The sequence below is a fragment of the Heterocephalus glaber genome, unplaced genomic scaffold (assembly GCF_053883595.1).
Source record: "Heterocephalus glaber isolate CG9 unplaced genomic scaffold, H.glaber_assembly_v1.0 deba00000621, whole genome shotgun sequence".
Lineage (NCBI taxonomy): Eukaryota > Metazoa > Chordata > Mammalia > Rodentia > Bathyergidae > Heterocephalus > Heterocephalus glaber.
Window position 1 is genome coordinate 28648521 of NW_028258153.1, and position 26314 is coordinate 28674834.

At 48.5% G+C, this 26314-nt stretch overlaps 2 protein-coding genes across 6 annotated transcripts in view; one reads left to right on the forward strand and one right to left on the reverse strand.

Annotated features, from left to right (window-relative positions):
- Positions 1–2873, forward strand: part of Tbxas1 (thromboxane A synthase 1) — a 212159-nt gene extending 209286 nt beyond the window's left edge. For all 5 annotated transcript variants that reach the window (XM_087205913.1, XM_087205914.1, XM_087205915.1 and 2 more), the window contains 2 exons: positions 290–452; positions 2643–2873. In XM_087205913.1, coding sequence (XP_087062039.1) covers positions 290–452; positions 2643–2717 — 238 coding nt within the window. In that variant the 3' untranslated portion in view covers positions 2718–2873. The remainder of the gene's footprint in view (positions 1–289; positions 453–2642) is intronic.
- Positions 2874–5182: 2309 nt separating this feature from the next.
- Parp12 (poly(ADP-ribose) polymerase family member 12) overlaps positions 5183–26314 on the reverse strand; it is a 32645-nt gene continuing 11513 nt past the window's right edge. The window contains exons 5-12 of the mRNA XM_004851277.3: positions 24712–24835; positions 20702–20894; positions 16787–16928; positions 13988–14084; positions 9231–9306; positions 8242–8372; positions 7279–7430; positions 5183–6213 (exon numbers count right to left, since the gene is read on the reverse strand). Coding sequence (XP_004851334.1) covers positions 5855–6213; positions 7279–7430; positions 8242–8372; positions 9231–9306; positions 13988–14084; positions 16787–16928; positions 20702–20894; positions 24712–24835 — 1274 coding nt within the window. The 3' untranslated portion in view covers positions 5183–5854. The remainder of the gene's footprint in view (positions 6214–7278; positions 7431–8241; positions 8373–9230; positions 9307–13987; positions 14085–16786; positions 16929–20701; positions 20895–24711; positions 24836–26314) is intronic.

Here is a 26314-nt window from a genome sequence, read left to right on the forward strand (position 1 = left end):
ACTGAAGTTCTAAGGTGAGAGGGCACCGCTGACATCCAGGGGACCCTGTAGATTGAGCAGTGGCCTTCAGGTTGTGCAGCACGGGAGACAGAGTGTGACCACAGCTCTGGGGACACCAGCTCCCAAAGATCTGGGGGCCACCCTGCAGGAAACAGGGCTCTGTGACTGCAGCAGGTTTTACTCCCTACTGGGACCAACAGGTCTCAGGCAAAGGGTGACTCAGCCAGAATGGGGGAACCTTGGATGGAAGGGCCTCCAGGCCAACCCTGACCTTCATCTGGACCTCCAGGTTCACAGCTGATGCACAGCGGCAGCGGCAGCCCTTCACCTACCTACCCTTCGGGGCCGGGCCCCGGAGCTGCCTGGGGGTGCGGCTGGGGCTGCTGGAGGTCAAACTGACACTGCTCCGCATCCTGAGCAAGTTCCGCTTCGACGTCTGCCCCGAGACTCAGGTGAGGGCAGAGGCTTTGGGGTAGGGGTCACCCCTGTTTCTGGAGGGGTCTCAGACTCTGCATGGAGGCCAGGGCTGGGGCCAGCTCCTTAACCTCCTGGGGCCTTGGTTTCTCCATTTGTGAATTCGGATGATGTAACACCCTCCACCTCCTACGGTCATGAGTGTCTGTACTGATGGGCGGTGAGCCATGATGACTGCTCCCTGTGCTCCAGGGCCGGCCTCATGTCTTCAGAAGCACACGCTGCTTTGCAGGGTTTGAGGTGCGTGGCTTGTCCTGCAGGAGCTGGGGACACCGCCTCAGTTCCTCCTGGTCCCCTCAGGTCTCCTGCTGGAGAGGAGGGGGCTCCAGCTCCTTAGAGGGTGCTCCCAGCTGCCACAGCCTTGCCTTCCCCCTCTTCTGTGGTCACTGTCATACGCTGTGCCACACCTTCATTCCTGAGGTCCCGGAGAGGCCACAGACCCTCCCTCACCCAGACATCTGGGCCCTGCTGAGACACACCTCCATTTCTGGGTCCTGACCCCCCTCACATCACACGCTTAGGCCCAGAGGTAGGTTCTATTATTCCCATCTTCAGAGGGTAGGAGCTCAGAGAGGGAAAGTCCATGTGCCTGAGGTCACACAGTCGAACTGTAGGCCAGGGACACACAGGAGACAACCCTGATGGGTCCTCCACACACAGCCTGACACCAGGCCCATTGCAGGTGCTCATGCATTCATTCAACACTTGCCAAGGAACAGATGGGGAGCCAACAAGTAAAGCCAGGGTTCAAACCCAATCCTGCTCATGCCCAGAAACTGCTCCCTGCAAGGCCTGGCCATCTCTCCCCACACCCCTAGGGTGATCCGCTCCTGCCATCAGGAGCCCTGCACAGCTGCACACCTGCACAGGAGATGTGTGGGGACAGAAAGGGACCCAGTGACACAGAGATGGTTCTAGATTCAGAGACTGGCAGTGCCTGTGACAAACAGAGGAACTGGGCCAGGCTGCTGGTCCTGGAGGAAGCATGGATTGGGGGTGAGAGGAACCAGAAGGGAAGACATCCACCAGGTGTGATGGGCTGGGATGAGGAGCAGAAAGACCGAAAGGGGAAGGATGGGCAGGGAAAGTACTTCCTCGGGGGGCGTCAGACCCAAACATCCAGACCAACATCCCCAACACTGCTTACACCTGGCCCTCCCCAGCTCAAGAACCAGCCATGAGTCCCCAGTCACCTGGACCCCAGAACTACTGAACTCAAGATGGCGCCTGAGCCTGTGCATTCCCCACCTCACCTCCCACTCCCACAGGGTTTTTCCCTCTTGCTCCAAAGTCATCTTTCGCACCCCCTGCCCCTCCATAGCCCCAGCCTCCAAATGGTCCCACTCACACAGCTTCATCCATCCCCTTCCCCACCTAGGCCAGCTCCTCCAGGAAGCCCTCCCCGATTTCACCATCCCCACGCCCCTCTCCTTCGGCTTCAACTCACCTAGACGTGTGCTGTGCCTCTAGCCTGTGTGGCTATTTACATTTAATTATAACCAAATCCAGTCAAAGCCTCAGGCCCTCCCTGGCTAGAAGCAGGCCCTCTGGTTTCTTGACATACAACTTGTTACCAGTCTGACGTAACCCACAAAGGCCTCTGAAAATGCCTGGCCAGGCCCTGGCCCTGCACCCCAGCTGGTGCTCCACATCAGCCACCACATCGCCACTTAACACGCACTCTTAATTCTCTGGCTTGTCTTCAAAGTTCCCAGGCCATTATGGCCTCTACCTTTGAGGTTGGCCAGGGGAGGCCAGAGCACAGTGTCAGCAGAGCATGGCCGGGGGTCACTCTCCCCAAGAGGGACAGTGAGAGGCCGGGGACAGCAGGGTGACAGAGTGGCAGAGAACTTTACTCTCTGTGCTCCGGCTGTGTGGCTTTCCTGAGCCTCCTGGCTTTGAGTGCAAAAGTGAATAAACAAACTCAGCCCGGATGCACTCACCTCTGGTATGATTCACCTGGGCAAATGGTGCTAACCTTATTAACCATGCGTGGCTGCATCCCCATGCCCGTCCTGAGAGGCAGCTCTGCTGGCTTCTCAAGGAGCTGTGTCCCCCCGGGGTCTCCTCAACCCACAGATTTCACAAACCTTGCCTCAGGCCTGGCTCTGAGAAAACCTTCCTGTGGATATGGTTGATTTTGACTATTTTAGTTTCCTCTATTTTAGGTACCTCTGCAGCTAGAATCCACATCTGCTTTAGGTCCCAAAAATGGTGTCTACATCAAGCTTGTACCTCGATGACGAAGACGGCAGCTGGGGAAGAGAAGTCTGCTTCCAGGGTACCCTCATCTAGCAATGCGAGTGAGGAGAGGGTGCCTGGAGTGCATGCAGAATAAAGGTCACTGATATGATCCCTAAATGCTTAATAAACATTCACTGCAGTGACATTGCTATTAATCTTAGACTGGATAAATAGGCAAAAATGCAGTTTTGACAAAATGATCATCAACATGATTCTTAAAAGGAAGCCCTGGGGCCAGGGATTCAGCTCAGTGGTTCCACCGCCTGCCTCAAAAATGCAAGGTCCCAAGTTCGATCCCTGGCACTAAAATAAAAAAGGAAGCCCTGGCCTCAGGATGGAAGGATTATACAGTGCAGGGGACCCTCAGGTGACTCTGTCCTGAGGGCACAGCGTGGGGCTTTCAGAGAATGGTGCTAACCAGACATGGCCTAGAAGGTGGCTGCAAGCTTTATGCTCTGGTCCTCCCAGGCTGGGCACTATGACCTTCTAGTAAGTTTCATGTGGTCTTTCTTCTAAAGAGGTCTCTTAATTTTGATCAAGTAATCAAATTACCCAAGTGAGTTAGGAAAAGTAATGATCATATTGTGGGAAGGTCATATTCACCAAAGCATTTGCCAGTTGGATCCCACATCTTCCCCCTGGCAGCTGCTGGTCTTTTCACCTCCTTGCACCTCAGTTTCCTCAGTTGTAAAACAGGGAAGCTGACCTAGCAAAAAGATGCCATCCTCTTCTATTTGATATCAGAGTAGACAGGGCTGAGTGCCCTGCTGCCAACCCTAGCAGGATCCATCTTCATGTGGCATCCAGATGTCTCCAGGTGACACCTTTAGACAATTCAGGAGAGCTGCAGACTTCCGCATGTGGTCTTTCCTGAGACCACAGCCCAGAGCACCCACGCACCCCCAAATTTCCCCTGGAGGGGCTCCTGCTCGTACCCATGCTGTCCCAGCCCTGTGAGCCACAGCTGCCTGCGCTGAGGGCCAGGCACCATTACACAGCCCTCTTCACAACCTCACTGCCACAGTCTGTGCTCCCCAACCAGACTCTCCAGGGAAACTGTACATCTGAACCTTGCCTGGACCCCAGCCCCTGACCAGCCTACAGACTCCACACCACCTCAGCCTGCAGAAAGGCCCAGCCCACAGGCTGGGAATTTAGCTCAGTGGCACTGTGCCTGCCTCACAAGCGTGAGGTCATGAGTTCAATACCCGGTACCAGAAAAAAAAAAAAAAAGAAAGGCCCAGCCCAGCACCTCACTCCCTGCCGGGAGCACAGCCACCACAGCCCTCAGGTGACTGCTCCACCCCCAGCCCAGCATCTCCACCTGGCTGCCCTTTCCACGCCCAGGTGGCCACCATACATTCACACACACACACACACACACAAACACACACACACAGCAGCAGGCCAAAGATGACCAAAAATCAATGAATGGACTTGGAGGGCTAGGCAGACTGAGGGAGCGTGGGGCACACTGAAAACCACGCCTTCTGTGTATCTGCCCCTGCTTGCTCATCTAGCCTGGCTCCACTCTGGCCTGATCAATCACACTGCCCTGTGCAAGGTTTCCAACTGCTCTGAAGATGGAAGACTAGAGAGCCTTGGATCCGAACACACAGGACACAATGGACACAGAGCACCAAGTGGGTGCATCTTACTGGGTGTCAGCTCCTCTGTGTCAGAACCAGCCAGCGCCCAGGAAGGAGATGCCTGACACTGCCTGTGACACACTGTTTACAGGTGACTCAGCTCAGTGGGGCTGAAACTGTGAGCTGAGGAAAAGAGAAAGCAAATATATAACTTGCAAACTTGAGTAAAACATACAACCACATGACAATACTGCCAAGCCTCCTACTAAGGCCTTAAAAGGGTTATTCACAAAGTCGGCCATGGTAGTGTATACCAGTAATCCCAACACTCAGGAGACTGAGGCAGGAGGATCATCTCGAGTTCAAGGCCAGTCTGAATTGCATACCAAGACTCTGTCCAGCCCCCGACCCCCCACAAAAAAGGACCCACAAGCAAGGGGCCCAACCTGCAATCCGCAAAAAGCCCCCACTGAAGCCAGGGACACCATTCCTGCTATGGTCTGAGTGTTTCTACTCCAGCATCTCAGGCTAGATCCTCCCCTCTGAGGCAACAGTACCGGGACACGAGACCTCAGGAGGTGACCAGGTTGTGAGGGCAAGGCCTCGTGAACGGGATCTGTGCCACCCGAGGCTGCAGTGAATAGGGCCCCCTGTGAGGAGGTGCGCTCGCCAGACATTCAGTCTGCAGGTACTGCGACCTCAGCTTCCAGCACCACAACTGTGAGCAGCAGACACTTGTTGTTTCCAAGCCACTCCACAGATGGCACTGTGTGTATAGCAGTCCAAGAGCAGTCAACTCTGACACCCAGAGTAGTGCCCAGTCACCAGCAGCACTCAAGCCACAGACACTGAAGAATAGCTGCAGTGGTCCCCACTTTGGATAAATATTTTTATTTCCTACTCGCATGTGACATTTGCAGCACAGAAACTCAATCTCATGAGGACACAGAAGCGTCCAGTGTGCTCAGGGACACGAGGCTGGGTTCCCAGGGGACTCATCCACGTCTCCTGCCAGGGTGGCCTTGCTTCCTCTACAGGACTGCTGGCCCCCCCCCAGCACTAGGGAAAACTGGCAAGGACTTCATGGCACCAAACAGCAGCCACTTGCTCTGACAATGTGACACAAGTCAGCCAATGCCAGAGCCCAGAGCAGCCACAGAGCTGGACTCGCCTCCCCGTGCAGCCATTGTGCCACGCTGACAAAGGGCACAAGACCCTGAGCATGGGAGTCACTGCAGACACAGAGACTCTTAACCATTAAAATGAAGAATCCATAAAACAGTGTCTCGCAACTGCTGGTGTGACAAGCAGCAAAGCTAACAGAGTGAAAAGCACAGCATTAACATGTCATTAAAAACCAAGCCGGGCTCACCAACAATCAGTACAGCGAGTCCACAAGTGAGCCCCAAAGTTACCTAAAAGCAGAAAGTGTTACTAGCAAAGGATTAAGAACGTAACTTCACTGAGAAGCCAACATTAAGCAGTTCATTAAAAGTTTTGTTAAAAAAAAAAAATCATCCCACACAGCTTCCTGTTCCTGGCTGTGCTCAGTGCCGGCCACTAAAGAGGGAACCCAGCGCCGCCACCAGCATGGAGCTCCCAGTGGCAGCGGCAGCAGTGCTGACAGCTCCAGCCGGTGGCTTGGGGGAGGTGGAGTACTGGATGAGGTACTCAGGGTAGGCCTGGTGCTTCTCGAAGACCACGAAGATGCTTGGGTCAGACACACTGTTCACGCAGCTGTCGTAGAAGGTGTTGCTCTGCCCGTCCTTGGCAGGGGGGCGGACCAAGGATGGGTTACCCCTGACAAAGTCACCCACCAGCACCCGGGCCAGGAACATCATCTGGATGTGGGTGTCGGACTTGCTGTAGTGGTGGGAATATGCGGCATCACGGGCGAAGTAGCTCCCTGAAACAACACACACAGGCTTTGCTGGGCACCGGGAGGACAAGCCAGCAGCCAGACAGGCCAGGCGGACACTGCTGCTGGCAGGGGCATGGCAACAGGTGATCATCAGCCTCTGCTCTGTCACTCTGCCTCCCCACAGATGAGAGTCAGGATTGCCAATACCCTTCTGTGTGGCAGCAGAGGAGTCCCCACCAGAAATGAGGTCCCTCAGTGCTGAATCCACCAGGAACCTCTGCTTCTTAACCTGAGTCTGTTTCCTCAGATGTGACATGGAGCCACTCGGCCAAGCTCAGAGGGTCAGTGTGGACAGTGAACTGGAGTCTGCTCATGGCCATTCTGTGGCACCAGCAGCCCAGTGTGCAGAACTCTGAAACCTCATGAGGGGATCGGAGCTGGAAGCTGCCACTGTGTGCTGGCAGTCACAAACCCCTCCAGCTCTTGTCCCTCCTGACCCCACAACTGTCACCATCAGACAGGAGCCACCTGATGGACCATCAACCGCGATACGAACAGCAGGTGATGACGTCTCTACCTGTGGTGGCCACACTGGCTAGAGAGGAAGTGTTACAAGATGAAGGGACACCACGTATGCCACCACCTGGCAAAGCCTCACAAAAAAATACAGAGAAGAGATGATCACGACAGCACGGTACAATGGTAAGCTGACAAGAGGAGATAAAATGCATGCATTTACATACAATTATTTTTGCAATACTCCTATGTGTTTGAAATTATTACCAAAGAAAGCTTAAAGTAACTGAGAGGAAAACAGATGACTCATATAACAGCTAGAATGACATCTACATGAGTGCATTTAAGATGCTCAGGTCTCTATTTTAAGAAGACTGTGAAGGTGCAGTCTGGGGACCTCATTGGGTCTAAGCCCCTCTCCTCTTCCAACTCAGGCCCACCTCCCTGGGCCTCAATCCCCAGGGCTACCATGCCTGGGCTGAGCTCCCGGCTACACACAGAGGAGCAACATCAGGGTCTTGCCAAGGGCAGCCCCCCAGAGAACAGGTGCTCCCGAGGGCCAGTGTGGCAGGGCCTGGGGCCAAGTCACCTTACCTTTGCCATAGGAGGTGCCATGAAGACCACAGATGCGCCAGTCAAAGTTCTGCTGGCAGATGGCATCCACAAAGCTGGTGGCAGTGCCATGGAACAGCTGTCGCTCGTCCACCTCCTTTCCCTCATTTCGCTTCTGCATCTGCCCCTTTTGCCTGGAATTGCAGGACACATGTGGAGGACAGGGTGCTGGCCACCAAGTCCAGATGACTGGACCCACAAAAGCGCATTCTGCTAAAAGAACAGAAGCATCACATGGCCGGGAAGTGAAGGCCTGGGCTGTCCTGGCCAGGGCCCAGAGGCTGTAGCCACAGGGCCAGGAATGGGGAAAGGGTGCTGAAGAGCACAAGGGCTGCCTCCCCTCTACTTCCTGGACAGACCAGCCCTGGGAAATGGCCAGCCCACTCCCTGCTCCTGAGCAACCCAGACCTGGGGAGCCTCAGGGCTGCTGCTCAGTGAGGACCTGCTCACTCCCCCCTACTGGGACCGGCTGTGTCACTGTGCAGGGAGCCCCGCTGGAGAGCTCCACCCCAGGGAAGAAGTGCTGGTGCCCAAGAACACACAGGCCTCACACACTGAGCCAGGCCCCTACTTCCTGGCCTCGGTCTTACTCCTTTGGTTGACGGTATTGGCAGTCTGTCCTGCCCTGTCCCACCCTGTCCAGGGGGGCAAGATGGACAAGGGTAGAGGCTGGCTTGGCTACCAGTCATGACAGAAACAACCTAAGCTCCGGAAGCTTCAGTCCCCTCAACTCTACAATGGTCTATGCCACCACACAGCCCTGAGGAGGACAAGGAAGGGAGAGGGGGAAGAGGTGGAGGGGAGGAAGGGAAAGAGCAGACACACAGATCCTGGCTGAACAGTGCTGCAGCCTCTACTTTCCTGGAGGCCCAGGGCATGCTGGTGAGCAGCTGGCAGGGTAAGGGGACAGAGTGGCCAGCCCACCCACAGCCAGCCCAAACGCACCACTGGTAGACTTCCCACAGGGCCAGGTTCTGAACTCGCTCTATCTTCTGAACAAAACAGTAAGGCAGTGTACGGTTGAAGAGGTTCCAGACTTTCTGATATTCTTCCGAGGAAGAATTGAGAGTAATTTTCTACAAAGGGAAAGTGTCTTTAATATGTTATCATCCATGTACGAATACAGATGAATTGTTTCCTCTTCCCATGGTGGCTGGAAACTCCCAGGAAGCAAGAAAGCTGGACAGTGTCGACCACACTCCCCTTCCCCCGAGACACAGTCTCTCCTGGCTTGGGATATTCGAAAATTATAGACATTTCCCACTTGTTCGCTGTGAAGTCAGCCTGAAGGACAGGCATGTGATGCCCAACGTGGCACTCCTAGGTGTCTCCAGGGTGTCCCCACTCTGCTCTTGGACCTTTAATAATGTATAGGGCAGCCTAAGAGAGCCAGTGTCAATAAGGGCACCGGTACCCCTCCAGCCCCTCGCACACACAGCCACGCTGCTGGATTTGCACATGCTTGGACAAGCAGGACAAGGCTCATGGCACGTAAAGGGCACCCCAGCAGGCAGGGTGGGTAGGACCTGAGTGTGCGTGCTCCCGGTGCTCAGCCTGGCTCCCATCGGATGGCCAGCCCTGCCCACACCACTCAACTGTCCTCCTCCTATCTTTCTCCGGTCTAGCGCTCTCTTCTGCTAAATGTCCCTCATTACACTCAGATCCTCCTCCAGTTTGCTTTCTTTTTCTTGTTTAGTAAAACTGATTTTTATTGGTTAAGCTTGGCTCCTAAGCCCATTTCTGACCTTCCCAGCAAATTGCATAGTTCATCCTCCTCCTTCCACACTACATCCTCCCCTCAAGCCACAGCCATCTCCTGGGCAGTCATCTGGCCTTAAATTCTGTCCTGGTATGCCACAACCACTCAGCACCATCTGTCTGCCGCACCCATCCCTACAGACCCTTGCTGTCCAGCCCCAGCCAGAGTCCCTTACCTTAAAGCCTGGATCCGGCAGGGCGGAGGGGTCCCAATAGTCTGGGATGCTCTTTGGGCCTTGAAACTTGACACTGCTACAAAATAGAAACAGAACCACTAAGGCAATTTATCCTGGATGTGAGCAAGTCTACCCTAGGCAGTTTCCACTAAGCTACGTTAAAAGGTACAGGAAGGCAAAGAAACACACAAACACTGCATCTGCAACACAAGAACACTCTTTTTTAGGGGATGGTTGACAGGGTCTTGTCTGTAGTTCAGGCTGGCCTTGAACTCACTATGGAGCCCAGGCTGGCATCTAATTCTCAGCGATCCTCCTGCCTCAGCCTCCTGAGTGCTGGGATCACAGGCGTGTGCCACCAGACCCAGCAAGAACACTTTTATCTTTACCTTCATGGTTAAACACACAGCAGTCAGTCCTGGGGATGCCCTCCCATCTTGTCCCAACTAACCCAGAAGGGACAGAGCCCACAAGGAAAACAACATGTGCAGGCCACAGGCTTGAACTCAAGGAGCTCCAAAGACTTGTTTTAAAAGTTGTGTAACTGACATACAGTGAGCTACATCCCAGCCAGCCCTTTTTTCACTTTTTAAAACAAGGTCTTGCTGGGCCAGGGATTTAGCTCAGTGGTTCCGCCACCTGCCGTGCAAGCACAAGGTCCCGAGTTCGATCCCCGGTACCAAAAAATAAAAAAAAAAAAGACAAGGTCTTGCTAAGTTGCCCAGGCAAGACTCAAACTTACAATCCTCCTGCCTCAGCCTTCTGAGTAGCTGAGATTTTTTAAAAGTGTGCACCACCACATCCAGTTTATAAAAACATGTTTTAAAAAACAAAATGGAGGCCCGGGGATTTAACTCAGTGGTTCCGCCACCTGCCGTGTAAGCACAAGGTCCCGAGTTCAATCCCTGGCATAAAAAAAAAAAAAAAAAAAAAAAATGGACACCAAAGCCCATTTGGTAGTAAAAATCTGATTTGAACTGAGGTCTGTAGAAGATCTGTCATACTTCTTAAAGTGATGATAAGTATGCCTTACTGCAGAAATATTAATGCACTAAATTACAGGGTGTTACACAACACAGGTACCACATAAGCCATCCAAAAATAAGAATAAAATAAAAGCAGTTCTAAAAGGCACAGGCCCCACGAGGTTTAGGAACAGCACTGTGAAACTGCTTCCGAACAATTCCCCTTATATCTCAGAAGGCACTGTGCTCCCCCTAACAGCTCTCCCTGCTGTTTCTGCTGGCCGGGGGCACACACCTTCATCCTAAGCTGGGCCTCACAGATAATCTTCCTGGGGAAGTGGCACCGTGTACAGTTAATTCAGCAAGGTCTCCCAGCAAGCAGCAGCCAGAAACAGATCCACTATGACTTAGGCTGACAAAATCATTACATTACAAAACAACAGTTATTCTTCCTGCGTTAAAGAAAAGGAAACTTTAAAACATATGCAAAGAAACCATAAAAAGATTGGAAGATCTAAACAGAACTTTTAGAAATGAAAAGTAGAATCCCTGACAGCAAAAGCTCCAAGGCCTTGATAAATAGCAGATGAGACCATTTGAAGAGAGAAGCAGCAGCTGAGAGCCGTGAAATGACTTTCTCCAGAACATGGCCCACAGTAAGAGGCAATGGGAGACATGGGGAAGAAGCACAGAGAGTTTGCTGGAATCTGATCCAGAACTAAGAGAAGCTCCAGATGGGGAGGAGAAAGTGCCACTGTGACACACACTGAGCACAGGTTTGAGAAACCCAGAGAATCTCAAGCAAGATACACACACACCCCTAGACACACCAAAGTGAGGAGGTACAGCCCCAAGACAAACAGGAGTGCTTAAAATCAGCCAGAGAAAACCATGATTACCATCAAAGAAGCACCAGTTAGACCAAAGTTCAATTTCTCAAAAGCAACAAGAAACCAGAAGACACTGGAGTGGTACCTTCAATATTCCAGGACAAAATAACTATAAGCTAAAATTTTATACCCAGTGAAAATATCTCTTAAGAGCAAGAAAAAAAGATATATTCAGACAAACCACAGTCTTCCAATAGTCCTTCATCTAAGGAAATTTGAGAGAACAAAGAATGAGGCAGAAATGTAATTTCAATGCAGCATTAATAGTATAAAATAATGGTGCCTCTTGAGGCTAAAATTTAAAAGTCATGAGGAAAGTAAATGGAAAAAAAGTATAGAAAGGCCCTACATTAGTTAATGGGAGGGCAAAGATACTGATTTACTTGTACCTAAGTGAAGAACACAAGTAGTTTCTAGTTGACCCTTTTTTAAAAAAAATAGTAACACACTACAATGTCCAAGCTATCAGAGTGAAAATAGAATTTTAAAAATCCAAAAGAAAAAATAAGCATCAATCACATAAATATTTTTATGGAAGGTAGAAATTAAAGAACCAACCAGATACCTAATGTATATAGATGCTGTTTCAAATTGTATTTTAGATGACAATTCTGTATCACCTTCTGAATATGGAGATTATATTCTGTTGTGTAACTAGAGAAGTGTTTCTCAGAAAGAGGCCCACCTCAGAGTTCCTGTCAGCCCTGGGGCCCATGCAGCCTATGCAGCCTTTGTCACTGGAGCTAATGATAAGTGGCTGCCATCACACGGCAGGGAAGAAATGGGCACTTGACCTGCGTGGGCAGCATACAGCACTCAGCCTACAGAGGGGGAAGTCACCTATACCTCAGTCTGTGTTGACCAAAACCATCACTTTTATTTCTGACATCTGATGTCTACTTGTGGCCCCCAGAAAACTAAATTAGAATGATGACACAAGAGATCTAGTCTCAAAAATAGGGGAAGTTTCCAAACTTGGCCTTGGGCAGGCTCTGGATAGAGAAAGAATAAAAAATAACTTCTAGCTAGAGGACGGTTATAATCAACCAAAACTTCCAGAAGGAATAAAGAGATTAACATATTTAATCAAAAAAGGAAAATAAAAGTAAATATCTCTGTGATAAAACACTTTATAAGCAAAGTCAAAAGGCGAATAACAGGCCAAGAGAAAATATTTGCAATTTACATAACCAAGGGCTAATCTCCCTAACAGAAAAAAGGTCCCAGATATTTAAGAAAAACAACAAAAAGTTGACAGAAAAACGGACAAGATGATGAACAGCCCACAGAGGGGAAAAAGGAGAAAAATGGCCCTTACATATTAGGGGAAAAAATACCCTCACTCATAGGAAAAAGCCAACTAAGTACCCTGACACTCCAATTCACACCTAGAGAATGATAACATCTAGGAGCCTGACGACTGTGAGTGGGACCAAGGGAAACCAGTGTCTCAGGTGGCCCAGTGGGAGAGCACAGTGGTTCAGGATCACAAAAAGGAACTTGATTTACCATCTAGGACTCAGAACTGACCATCTACTCCACAATCTGAAACAGCACTTACACCAGATGGTTCTGTGTGACACTATACTTTAAAAACAATACAAACACCTATGAAAAGAAGAAAAACTATGCTCCACACACAGGATTGAGAATCACCAAACCAGAGGCAGACTTAAGATCTCACTGTTTCAATGAGTTGAAACAGAATAAGTATCAGGATCTATGTTTAAAATTTTAAACAAAGTACAGAATAGCATACATACCAGATTACCTTTTGTGCAAGAAGAGGAGGAAAACAGGCAAATGTGTGTGTGTGACATGCACATGTGTGTGCACGAGCGCAGCTTATTTTGGCAAAGAGAAATATGAGAAAGCAGAAACTAATGAAAATGCTTACCACAACGGGGACAGAGTGGAGCTAACACAGATGCAGACTGAGTATTCTTTATTACACATTTTTGACCTTTAAACATATAAATGTTATGCTTGTAGTCAAAAATAAATTTTAATTAAAAAGGAAGGGCTGGGGATTTAGCTCAGTGGTTCTGCCGCCTGCCTCGCAAGCGCAAGGTCTTGAGTTCGATCCCTGGTACCAAAAATAGAAAGAAAAAGGCAGATACATTCCTTAGAAGCTACTTTGTTGGATCTAAGTCCCAAGACTGTCTCCCACAAAACCTAAATGAGTCCAACTTCTCAGGCTAACAAGCAACTGGAGGCTAAAAGCCATGTTAACAACAGTCCCAGCTTCAGCTGTGACAAAGCCAACCTCTTAGGGGCCCTGCCATCCCTCTCACCACCCAGACCACCTGCTCCCAGCGAGGGGCTGAGGGGCTGTGTGGTTGAAGAGCTGACCCTCCCAATCTGCTCCAATCCATCAAGCTGCCCAAGCCTAAAACAACACTCTTGCTCCAAAGGTGCAGAGCCCAACACTCTCCCCCGCCTCCACCTACGTACACCAGGTCAGGGCCCTAGAGGCCCCAGGCAGCCATTCCTTGACAAAGGAACCTAGCCAGGATGAAGCTGCCCCATCAGTGACTCTAACACTGAGTTTGATATTTTTGTATCCCACGGTACTCAAGACTGAGACACGGGTTTCAACCGTGTGATTCCATCATTATTTCAACAGTTAAGAAATGGCAGGTCCATAACTCAATCACACTCCTCGAAAAGACACCAACTGGTTGGCTTACATCTGGCCAGGCTTGCACATCCCACAGGCAGTCTGTAATTATGTGGGAGGGATTATTTCTCACTCTGCCTCAAAGGCTCTCCCAGCCAGGAGATTTCATGAGAGCAGCGTGCGAGAGCATTTGGTGACACAGGCTAGTAAGTGCCCACCATGCTGTCACTGCTGCAGAGGACACTGCTAACACACACCGAGCAAGCTCTCCATGCCACCTACCAGGTCTGCTTTGTCTGCACGTCCTGGGGAGACACATATTTGGGTCTGCGGCAAACCGTTCTGACAGTCCCATAGGCCAGGTTTTTCTGAACAAAGGCTGAAAAAAATATAGCCAGTGAAGAAACAGACATATCTAGACACACACATGCACACAGCAATGTTTTATAAACAAAAATTAAGTGGGCTGGAAGTTAACTCAAATGTGTGAAGCCCATAATCAGTCTTAAAAATAAGGCAGTTTTACACATTTCAAATATTCGTAAAGAAAACAGGTATCCTTTGGAAGCTTGGTTTAATGAATAGAGGAATGATTAGCAATTGACATATCAATTATACATGAATGCTTTTAAATTGTTCCTTTTAATCTTGTTTAAGCTATTATTTTGCTTAGCAATTTTTTCCCAACTTGGATATAAAAAAAGCTCAGCCCAGCCTGAGACCAAATTACCACTTCTGGAGTTAGTGGGATTTAGGATTGATACAATAATTTTACTCTTACAATTTTTTTTAGTTAAACTGACCCTACAGCAGTATGTATCAACTTTTAAAAACCCGTATCATCTTTAATGAACACAATTCTGGCTGTCTCACCCTCAAGAATCATGTGCTCATCCTGAGGAGGGGGAGGACCTGCCCCTTGAGTTGACAAATGACAAGTACTTAGAAATTAGGCCATATGTCCCCACCCACTATGGAAACCCTGACAGTCCTAATTTCCTCTTAGGAGAAAAAAATTATTTTCATTTTAAGAACACTTTAATGATAAAAATTATAAATGTGTGGAATTTACCGCACTACCCTGTAGCATGATGTGTATGATAACCTGAGTGTGTGTCCCTTAAGCTGCATCCATCCACATCCCCATGTGCTCCATGACTCCGTCCGCTCGCCACCAGGAGTCTTCCACTTGAGGCTGCTCATCAGCACACTTAGGTGGGTTTTACTGACTTATTTATCATCTGGGATGAATTTTTTTTTTTTAGGCAGGGTCTATCTCGTTCAGGTTGGCCTTGAACTCACTATATAGTTCAGGCTGGCCTCAAACTAGAAGCAATCATCTTGCCTCAGCCTCCCAAATCCTGGGATTATGGGCATGCACCATAGCTGGCTTACCTGGCATTAATCTTAATGAGCTGCCCCGGGAAGTTACTCAAGCTATGTGGACTAGCTACTGTGTCCTCTGCCCTCTATGAGCAGAGAGGCCTCCCCTCTTTTGCCCCTGCAGAGGACACACTGGACTACATCTCAAAATAGGCCCTGAGACTGGGGGCTTCTGCCTGTATGAGCCAGCAAACAGGGTGTTAGCATTCCGCCTCTGGGAGGGTGGCTTTTGCCTTGAGTGAAATCTTCTGACAAGAGTCCCTGAGGACTGAGCCAAATATCCCAAACCTACAGAACAAATCATTTGGGCTGCTGCTCCTAATAAACATGCCGTAAGGTTATGTGGTAGAGTTTGGTCTGAGTTGCTTTCCTTCTACATAGTGGTGAGATGCAGAGGGCAAAACCAACCACCTCAGACTTTAGTGGATATCAGCATCCATCAAAATGAAAAGAAAGGCCCTCTCACACGGACTGGGTCAGGCTGCGGTGAACATGCCTTTTCCCACTGCCTGTGTGTGCTCGTCCCTTCCCTTGTCCTGAGAGTCTGTTCCGACCCCAAGGGTGAGCTGAGGTTGAGAATGATAGTGGTTGCATCTGCATTTTTAAGTTTTGATACTTTCCAGATATTTAAAATAACTATCTCATGGCCTGGGATTTAGCTCAGTGGTTCCGCCCCCTGCCTCACAATCACAAGGTCCCAAGTTCGATCTCTGGTACCAAAAAAAAAAAAAACTGTCTCTAACTGGTCAGTAGAGTCAGGTGTGTGGACCTGGGCTTCAGAGTAGTCCTGACTTGTACCATCTTCCAGGGCTGTGCCCTTCTGCACACTCATGTCTGTTGGTCATGTCCCTATGCTGGTGTCCTCCAGCAAAGCCACGCCCCCCAAGAGTGGAAGAAACTCCAGTGTGCACGGCAAGGGGCAGGGAGTCTCTTTGTGCAAAACCCCACATGCTACACTCAAACAACGGCCAAGACAGCAAGCTTGCGAAGCGGTTTTAGGGCAGTTCACCAAAGACACTGCTACCCTCCACACAGGACTGAGGTTCACAGAAACAACAAGAGCAGAACACTGCCTTGTGAGGAAGGCCTTTCTTACAAGTGCCCTTCTACAATGCTCAGCAGTCATGGCTCTGAGTCTGAAAGGGCAACGCAGGCAAAACTGACATGCACGGAGCTGGTATGATACATCCATGGAAACAGCTTAAGAGAAGCCATAGCAGAACTAAAACAGAAAAAACCTCACAGCTCTGCCACTGGAGGAACTGACCGATGGGTATTCAGTCTCCTGTCAGTGAAGGCAATGGGGACAAATCATTTGAGCCCCCAGTCAGGACACCTCCAAGGCAATGGCACCTACAGAAAAGATAGTGGCAACACTGCCACACCTGCAGTGATGAGGCAGACACTGCACAACAGGCACCGAGAGAAGTTAACCCTCGAACCAAAAGGACTCCCCTGGCCCTCGGGAGAGGTGCACTGCACTCACTGACCCCCTTGTCCCCAGGCTTCAGCCCTACCCTTTCCTATCTTCCGTGCGTGCATATCTCCTCAGTCCTGTGGGGACAGCATCATCTGGTGACAGGCCTGTCCCTTCCAGGTGGACACACCCTCCTTCTTTCCTGTGCCATCCCAGGCCCTCAGGCTAATATGGAAGGGCTGTGACCCCAGACCAGGCTCTGCAAGGTGGGCTGGAGGTACCTTTGAAGTCTAATGTGTAGTTGTGCTTTCCAGCCTGGAACTTCAGGATAGCTGCCTGGGCGTCAGCACCCGGGGTGCAGAAAGCCAGGTAGGCCTTTTCGACGTCGCTGCTGTTGATGGTGGTCACAGGGTGCACTGTGCCCTGCAAGGGGAAAGCCAAAGATTTCGTGAAGATGAGGAGACACAGGGGCTGGGGATTTAGCTCAGTGGTTTCACCCCCTGCTTCACAAGCGCAAGGACCTGAGTTCAATGCCCGGTACCAAAAACAAACAAACAAACAAAAAAAATGCGGAGACACAGGTAGTATCCATGCCATGCTCCAGGCATAGCCACACAGTCCCATCCCGGAGGAGGAAAGGGTACCAGGGAGCAGTAGGAGGGGAGACACAGAAGCAAAATGACACAACTCTCCTGAAAGCTGTCCTGTAAGTGGGAGACAAGTATGGGTCCTACTGAGCAGGGCGACAGGATGGGAACAATGGGAAAGGAGGAGCTGAAGTTCCTCAGAATGTATGACACAGCCACTCTGAAGATGGCCAGACATCAACAGCAAGTTCTCCGAACTTGCTTTCTTCATCAGCTGAGGAAGCCACCTCTGTGCCACTGCCCTCGTTCCCACTGTCGTTGCAGCAGACTTCAGTCCTCCTCTACATGGTTTTCTTTTCTGGACCCAGGGAGAACCCTTCTGTTTTCAGTTATCCCTTCCCTCACCCTCCCTATAGTTATCCACAGGACAGCTAATATCAGGGGTTGGACTGACTGAATTCTGGCTCCCCACTGTGGTCTGGATGTGGGAGATCCACTAAGGATCCACGCTCTGACTAGACTGGTCACCACAGACATAGTGGTGGTAGCACAGGATGGCCCAAAAGAAATATCTTCAAGCAAAACTGACCCAGTTTTTAAGGGAAGACAGGATTCAACTTTGGAAACCTCCACCTACAGATGAAAATAAAGAAGTTGGTTTGGCCTTAAAGGATCTAACAGACTAGGATGTTGTGAAAATGAAATAGAAAAGATAACAGAAGAAATATGTTGCAAAGTAACTGAGTGCAGAACAGGAAAAGGATTCACTCTGGAGGCTCAGTCCCCAATGTGGCTGTGTTAAGAGGGGTAGACCCTTAAAGAGGTGGGGCCTAGGAGATGTGAGGGCACTGAGGCGCTGTCTTCAGAAAGGGTCAGAGCTGGTCTCGCAGTGTGGGCTACCTCAAAGGTGGGTGTTACAAAGTAAGCCCACCCATGCACCTGGCCCCTTCACCACACTTGATCCACCCGAAAGCCCTCACCAGAGGCCAAACAGATTGGGGCTACCTGATTATGGACTCTTGTGAGCTAAATAAACCTTTTTTCTTTACAAAGACCCCTACTCCTCCATTATTTTGTTACATCAGCAGAAAATGGACTGGCATGCAGAACACTCAGCACAGTGCCTGGAAAAACACACTCAATAATTGTTACCTATCATCATTACCATATTTGGCACACACCAGCGATTAAAAATGCAAGGTAGTAGACTCGTAATTCCCTCTGTCCCTGTAAATTTTCCTATTCTCCCTTTGCTACCATCCTACTCTGAGATCACAAGTCCCTGGCTTTATGGACACAATCATAATGAAACGGTAGGGTGGCATGGGTATACAATTTCTGAAGTGCTCTCCTATTTTATGGTCTTGTAATGGTGCCTAAATTTCCCTTTCTGACTCTCCAAAACTAAACCATTAAGAGGGGCTGGGGGTTTATCTCAGTGGCACAGCGCATGCTGGCAAGGCTGAGGTCCTGAGTTCGATCCCCAGTACCAAAAAAAAAAAAAACTAAACCATTAGATTTGATTAGGGGAGGAAGGGAAGGTGACACAAAAATTCCTTCCAGACAACAAGGGAGAAGGAAGAGAAAACCTCCTTTTTGGCCTGAGAAAATGAAGCAAGACATTAAAAGAAACAGAAAAAGACAAACAGTCAGAAACACACACCATACTCCAGTCCTCAAAGTCAAACCCTCCCAGGACAGCTTGCCATAGCGAGGGGAAGATGCAGGTGAGAGAACAGAAAGCAAAAGCAAAAAGGGTTTTTGTTCCCACCAAGGGGTCTGGAAGGAGAATCTGCGAGTTAAGCTGAGGAAGACCCACGTGCAGTACCTGGAGACACCAGAGAAATGCAGAAAGAATCCCTACTCCCCCACTCCCCTACTCCCCACATGTCCTGAGAGGGGCCCAGTAGGTGTCTGATTCTGGTATAAAATTCTAGGGTACACCCTGAGCTGGGGCAAGAACCTACCTTTTCTAAAAATCAAGAGAAAACTGTCTTGAGCCGGAAATTAGCAAAAAAATAAGGAAGAAATCCAACAAACAGGGTTGCTCAAAAACATGTGGAAAGGAGGACAAGAACAGACAAAAGGTCCCAAAAGGCTGTCCAGCTAATGGTACAAAAGAGAATGTGTAACCCAAAGCCACCAAGGCCACACCTGAGTCTTCAAACTCCCACAACCCCGCACACGAGCACACCAACGTTATTAGTGACGCCTATAGCAGCTCATTCCCAGGGATTCTGGAACTGTCCTCAGCTGGTTTATGCCCTGGGTCAAGGAGGAAGAGTAAGAAAAGGGAAAACCTTGAGTGTGGAAGAGTCCCCACTCCCTAAGTTGTAACAGTTCAGCGTGACAAGCTACTCAGGGAACGTACGTTTACATAGGTCGCTCCAGGGCCTTGTGTCATCCCATTCACCAACCTGTCTCCCCCAAGAAGCTACATGGATCACCAAACAAAAGATAAATGATAATGGCCTTTGCTGTGTGCTCCTGGCCGGCCACTGCTCCTAACATCTTGTCATCAGGCAAGCCAAATTCATGGGAGTTTTGATCAGCCAGCAGTCCTCTCCTCCTCCTTCACGGCCCAGCCTCTGCCCTCATGCTGCTGACTGAACCTGGGAAAGCTATGTCTCTCTGGACCAGACCCAAAAGCAGTGAGACCACTGCTGGGAGTGAGTAGCTCTTCCTGGCCTGCAGACTCAGGTGGCATTACCTTCTCAATAGGCCAGAGTCTGTGTCCAGAAGAGCCAATATGTATCACTCTAGGCATGGGGACACAGCAGTGGCAAACAGAGAAAGCTCTCTGTCCTCCTGGAGCTTACATCCAAGTGTGGCAGAGAAAAGGACATTCCAAGAGCAATTAAGAACAAGAAACCCAGAGCTTTAATATAGCTTTCCATAATGCAGAGGGTACGAGGAGAATCAAACTCTGTGGCTCAATTTTCACTGCAGAGAGGGGCCCCAAATCTTGCAGTTCTGCAAGTGACCAGGGACTCCCTTTAATCTCATCCATCCAGAACACATTCTCACCACTTATGGCAGCAGCTATCTGACTGGGACCCCAAATCAATTCCTGACAGGATTCAATTTTCTATTCTTTCTATTCTATTCTTGCCCACTTGGGGGGGGGGGGTAACTGGAGATCAAACTCGGGACCTCGAGCTTATGAGGCAGGCAATGGAACCACTGAGCTAAATCCCCAGCCCACTGCCCACTTTTGAAAAAGTTGCAGAAATGGGCAAGAAAGGCAGGTTGAAAACTTAAAACTTTACACCACAGCTACCCAAACATGCCCAGGCACTAGCTCTGGAGTTCTGTTAACAAGGAAGAAACGTATCTTCCTATCCCACTCAACAAAACAAAGTTGATCTCACTCCAATTTTTTGTCATTCAGTTCTCATGAGCCAAGAGAGACCCAAATCTTCAAAGACGGAAGCTCATGCAAACAAACTCCAAATCACCCCATTCTGCCAAGATGCCCCCAAGCTAGTGTGGATCTGGGATCTGGGGATCCTTGCTCTATCAGGGACACCTCTCATAATCCTTGTGCTAGTGTCTGGAACAGCTGCTCCCTCTTGGACCACACACTCACCCTCTTCCCTTCACACTCACTTGTTTTCCATATTCCTGCCAAGAATCAAACTCGTCGTTCCAGTACCAAACCCAGTCAGTTGTGAGGATGAAGTGGGGGGGTTTGGTGACCGAGGAGGCCGTGGAGAGGCGGCGAGCCTGGGCAGTACCGAACTTCATGGAGTTAAAGTTCAGAGCATCAGCCTGACCATGACCAGGTCCAGCACACACGATCCTGCACAAGAAAACAGGGCAAACTGAAAACTGCAACAGCCAGACCCTCAGAAGCACCCCTCAGCTTCCACCCAAGGGAATACACAGATGACAGGTGCAAATATTAAATGTGTCACACCCATTCTTTAGAAATGCTTCCAGAGGAATGGATAATTGCTTTTTAAGATCAGTTCTATTATGCAAAAAATAATAAAATCAGATTAAGAAAGACAAGTTTTCGTGAGAACTGCTCATATTAAAAAAAAAAAAAAAAGCTGGTTAAAATATTCTTTTTTCAAAATGCATTGAGACTGGGAGTGCAGCTCCATGGCAGAATGCTTGCCTAGCATCAGTGAGGCCTGGGTTCAACCCCCAGCACCACGAAGGGAAAAAAAATAGTAAAATGTCCTGCCAAGCTGGCAACAAGAGAAATCCTTACAGGCAAAACTACTATAATTAACATATCCTGAGTGTCTGCTTTGTGAGCCAGCCCCTCAGTAAGTTTATATCTTCACAACCCTCAGAGGTGAGTCTTAAGACCTTTACATTACGGATGGGAAACCAGAGGCCTGGGAAGGCTAAGAAATGTGTCTAAGGTCCAAAGACCAAAAGGAGCCAGAAAGCCATGGAGATTAGTATCTGACAAGACCTATAGGCATAGTGGTGCACGCCTGTAATCCCAGCACTCAGGATGCTGAGGCAGGAAAATCACTGTGACTTTAAGGCCAGCCTGGGCTACACTGTGAGTTCAAGGCCAGCATGGACTACATAATGAGACCCTGTCTGTCAAAAGAGAGAGACAAACAGACAGAAAGACAGACAGAGACTTCTGCAAAAACTCCCTGAGATTCATGAACTAGCCAAGCCACACACAGGCTTTAGGTGGATTCTCATTTCTTTGGTTTTGTTTGTTTTTTGAGGCAGGGCCTCCTTTTGTAGTTCAGGCTGGCCTCAAACTCAAAGGGATCCTCCTGCCTCAGCCTTGTGAGTGCTGGAATTACAGGGACACACCACCACACCTGGCAGATTCTCATCTCTGTGTGAGAATTAGCTTTAAAGCAGTTTCCAAATACAAATCTGTTCTAGAGGAACTCACCTTTAAGCCTCAAGAGAATTTCCACAAAGTTTCACTGAACATAAGCTGAAAATCAAAACACATGAACGCAAGACACCATGAGAAAATTTAGCTGACAAAAACAGAATCAAACCATGAAAGGCTACACAGTAGCATTCTCATATGCAAATATGCATAAAGTGTTTCTAAAGAGCATAATGTCAAAAAGAACTAAGACAACCTGAAGGAAAAAAAAAAAGATGGAGCTTTGCCTTGAAGATGCCAGAACTTCCCACAAAGCTCTACCAGGTAAGACAATGTGGCACTACCCAGATGACCAGACTATGCCTGGTAGCCAGGACAGGCTCGTGTGTATTTGCCAACCCAGCGCACACCACAGGGAGCACTAAGGACAAGCAGAGAAAGATGCCTCTTTCAAAGAGAGACACCTGACACTTGATCTGAAGCTAAGCTCTAAGATGCTTTAACATTTTACCATTTCTGGCTCCCTATTGATGAGTTTAAAACTAACTTTTGGAAATGGATAGTGATGACGTCTAGGGAACGGGAAAGGGGACATTACCAGAGACCCCTGCAGTGGTCCTGGTCTCTAGTACAACGTCCAAGAGATAGAAAAGTAGGAAACAGAGGAAACACACAGAGACTTGAGAGAAACTGAGTCTTGGGCTGATCTAAGCTGCTCTGAACAGTAAAGACAAAGGACTCCTGGGACATCCAGTGTTTATTCACTACAAGCGTGGGAGAGAGGGAAAGTGGGCAGGCCTCAGGACACCTGCTGATAACAAGTATCAAGCAGGCAGGACTGTAGAATGAGGGCACAGCATATCTTTGCTGAAGGGAACAAACAGTTAATTCAGAAGGGGAAGAATTTAGTTGGAGTCAGTTGACCTTGGCTGGGAGTGAACTCAGCCAAGCTCTGCTACTTCCAATATAACACACCCAAATTATGGAGGGGCAACAAGTTTTTGTCACTATAGACTGCTAATATTGGGCAGAGGTGTCTGCTACAATGATGGCTGCTTGACAGGAGGACTGTACTTAATGTCACTGAGCTGTCACTAAAAATGGCTAGGACGGTAAATCTCATATGTACATTTTACCACAATAAAAGAAATTAAATAAATTTTTAAAAGGCAGTCCTTGGCAAAACTGGGAATTCACCTGCATAAGAACGAAACTGGGCTCAAACTTCATCACATGAAGGGAGAGAGTAAATATACTTAAAATGTCAAGACTCTTAGAAGAAAAATCAAAAGAATTTATGGTCTTGGAGTATGGGAGATATAAAAAGTACAAAACCATTAAAAATATGAATAAATTACCTCTCTTTACTCAAAGACACTGTAGGCTAATTGGCAGTTTAATTTTACCTCACATTTAATATCCAGAAATGTAGAGAAATTCTCAAAATAAATAGACAAAAACACAGCTTTCCCCACTCCTCAAAATGGGCAAACAATAGAAATTGACATTTCACAGAAGTGAAAATGGCCAATGGACAGGTGGAGAGTACCCTCACTGGGCATCAGGCCCAAGGAAAATGAGCGAGCAGTTTACATTCCCAACCATGAACTATCAGTGTGAGACGGCACCCATGTGAGGGGCGCACACCACTAGACACTGCCAGTGAGGGGGAAAGGGGCACCTTGCAGAGCAGCCCGGCCTCACCTGACAGAGCTGAGGATGGCAGAGAGCACCTGCCAGCTGCTCTCCTGGACATCCACCCCTAGAAACCCCCGTGTGTGCACAGTAGGCCAGCACAACAGGGTGAGTCTCACAGCAGGGGGCCAGGCACAAGCACATATACCGTGAGCTCCTGCTTATAAGACTAATCTTCGGGAGGAAAGTCAGAACTGTGGAGGGCCAGGGGGTGGGGTGACTGGGAGGGGACCCAAGAAGCATGTCCAGGGTGACAAAATGCCTTGTATCGCTATCAAAGTGTGGGCTACATGACTGTATGCATTTGTCAAAGCTCACTAAGCTATACATTTCACATGTGTGCACACTGGCCTGTGTAAATTTCATCTCAGAAACAGACTTTGGGTGCTATGTGAGCCATTTAATCCTTCTAAGGGGAATAAATTTGTTTCATGTACTTAACCAATAGCAATTTGTGTATAATTCACTCCAAGTTCAAAGTTACTTTATATATTTAAATGGAAACATATTACATCAAGTTTAACCCAAAATATGGTAAGTATTCGAAAATAAGGTTACCTGCTACTTCCCTATTTACTCTGAACTAAGTGAAAATATTGAGACACACTTGGAAAAATAAAAGTTAAAGGTTAAACAATAAACAGGTCAGCTGTATGATTTTACAAAAAAGGTTAGAAGTTCAAAAATTATCACCTCTTGCTTTTCTGTAATAATAAATGAATAAATAAAATATGATCAATCCAAGTAGCAAATAATTAAGACACTTGGTCTTAGTACCATCTCCCAGCTCCTCCATGAAAGCAGGGCAACAGAGCCACCAAACTGCCAATGTGAACATGAACTTCTGATTCCAGCCCAGAGCATCCATCTCAAGAATAGGCTGCACATACGCATGCGTTTCCAAGAATGCATGTGTGTATGTGTGTGGACACGTGTGTTAAAAGGCCACCAAGGGCTGGGGATTTAGCTCAGTGGTTTCGCTGCCTGCTGCGCAAGTGCAAGGACCCAAGTTCGATCCCCGGTACCAAAAAAAAAACAAGGCCACCAAAAATAATCTCTGCAGTTTGCATTTCCTACAGGAACAAGGAACAAGGACATTTCCTACCTGTCTCTTTTGGGATTGCTGTAGGCCTCTTCAATAAGCTCCATTTTGTCCAAATCCTTCCATTTGCCTCCATCCAGGAACTGCCATCGATAAGGCAAATGGAAATGAACTCTGTGGCATTTATCTAAAACAGAAACATAAAGTAGTAAGACAGCTGGCAGACACAGCTGGCGTGGCCTGCAGTGGTCAGTGAGTATGGTACAGCTACTGACCTCAAGGTAACCTGAGGTTATGAGAAGTCTCACCTAAGCACTTAGATCCTGAAATACTGCTTATCTGATTACATACACCTTGCTTTTTATCTGCCTTATTCATAGGACCTTATGCTGATTTTTAACAATACGTACGTGTAGGCATTATACTGTCTAGGAATGTCATTTGATTTGATTATAAAGAAACTGTCACAGAAGGTCAATGGTTCCCATCCCAGCAGGGGGCAGTCGATGTCATGGGGATAGGCAGAGGTCACCCTACAGGTAATGCTCAATTTGTCACTCCCAAAAACCCAAGCCAAACTGGCAGTGGAACTCCAGAGACCTCAGCAACTGCTCGGATCTCTGGCGGCCAACAGACTCGCCCCTTCCTCCGTCCCCACAGGTCTTCATACACACTGCCTGCCCACCCTCACCGAAACCTTCCCTCCAACTTCCTGTGCCCCTCCCAGCAGCCACATCCTCTCTGCCCTGTCACTTGTCATTCACAAACCTGGCCCCCCTTTGCACCTCCTGGCCCTGCCACCTGGAACACAGCCCACACCCTCTTTCTGCCTTACAATAGCCTCGATGAGCTCTGCTACATCCCTACCCAGGACAGCTGAGAGGACGGGAAAGGAGAGAGGAGGGTCAGAAAGTGCACTGCGTTACCCATGAAGCCACCACTGAGACATGTTGCGAGGAGGAAGGCAACTACCCAGCAAGGTGCAGCATGCTTCTTGGGAGAAACAAGAAAGACTAGAGATACTCTGAACACACACACACACGCATGCGCACACACACACGCAGCTACTATTTCCTACAGAGAATTGGCCAGTGGAGGACAACATTATGAGGAAAAACTTCTGCATGTTTTGAATTCTGAACCACAAGAATATACTTCATGTTCCAGTAGGGTGTGGTGGCCCATGCCTATAATCCTAGCACAGAGGAGGCTGAGATGGAGGGATCATGTGAGTTTGAAGCCAGCCTGGACAGCAAAACCCTGTCTCAAAAACCAAAAAAATATATATTACATAGTCCAAAAAATTAAACATCTAGTTAGTTAAGTGAAAAAGGTATAAGTATGCTAGTGCACCTGTGGCAGAACTAATGTGAACAGACATACGTGGTGACACAGTACACACAAATACACATATATGCATGTGCATGTTTAACCTCGTTCTACACAAAATACTCAGGAACTAGGTAATAATCACTGCTGTTGTTGAAGAGGGTCTCGGTGCTAGGGAAAAGAAGTATGAGGAAGACTTGTTTCTTATTAACTGTCCTTTGCACATTTTCAATCCGTGCTTCAAGATAATACCAATGAAGCTTGGCTAATTTGATATTTAGTCAATATCATCATTTTCTAAAATCACATTCACTATTTTTTTTTTAAAGGTACTGGA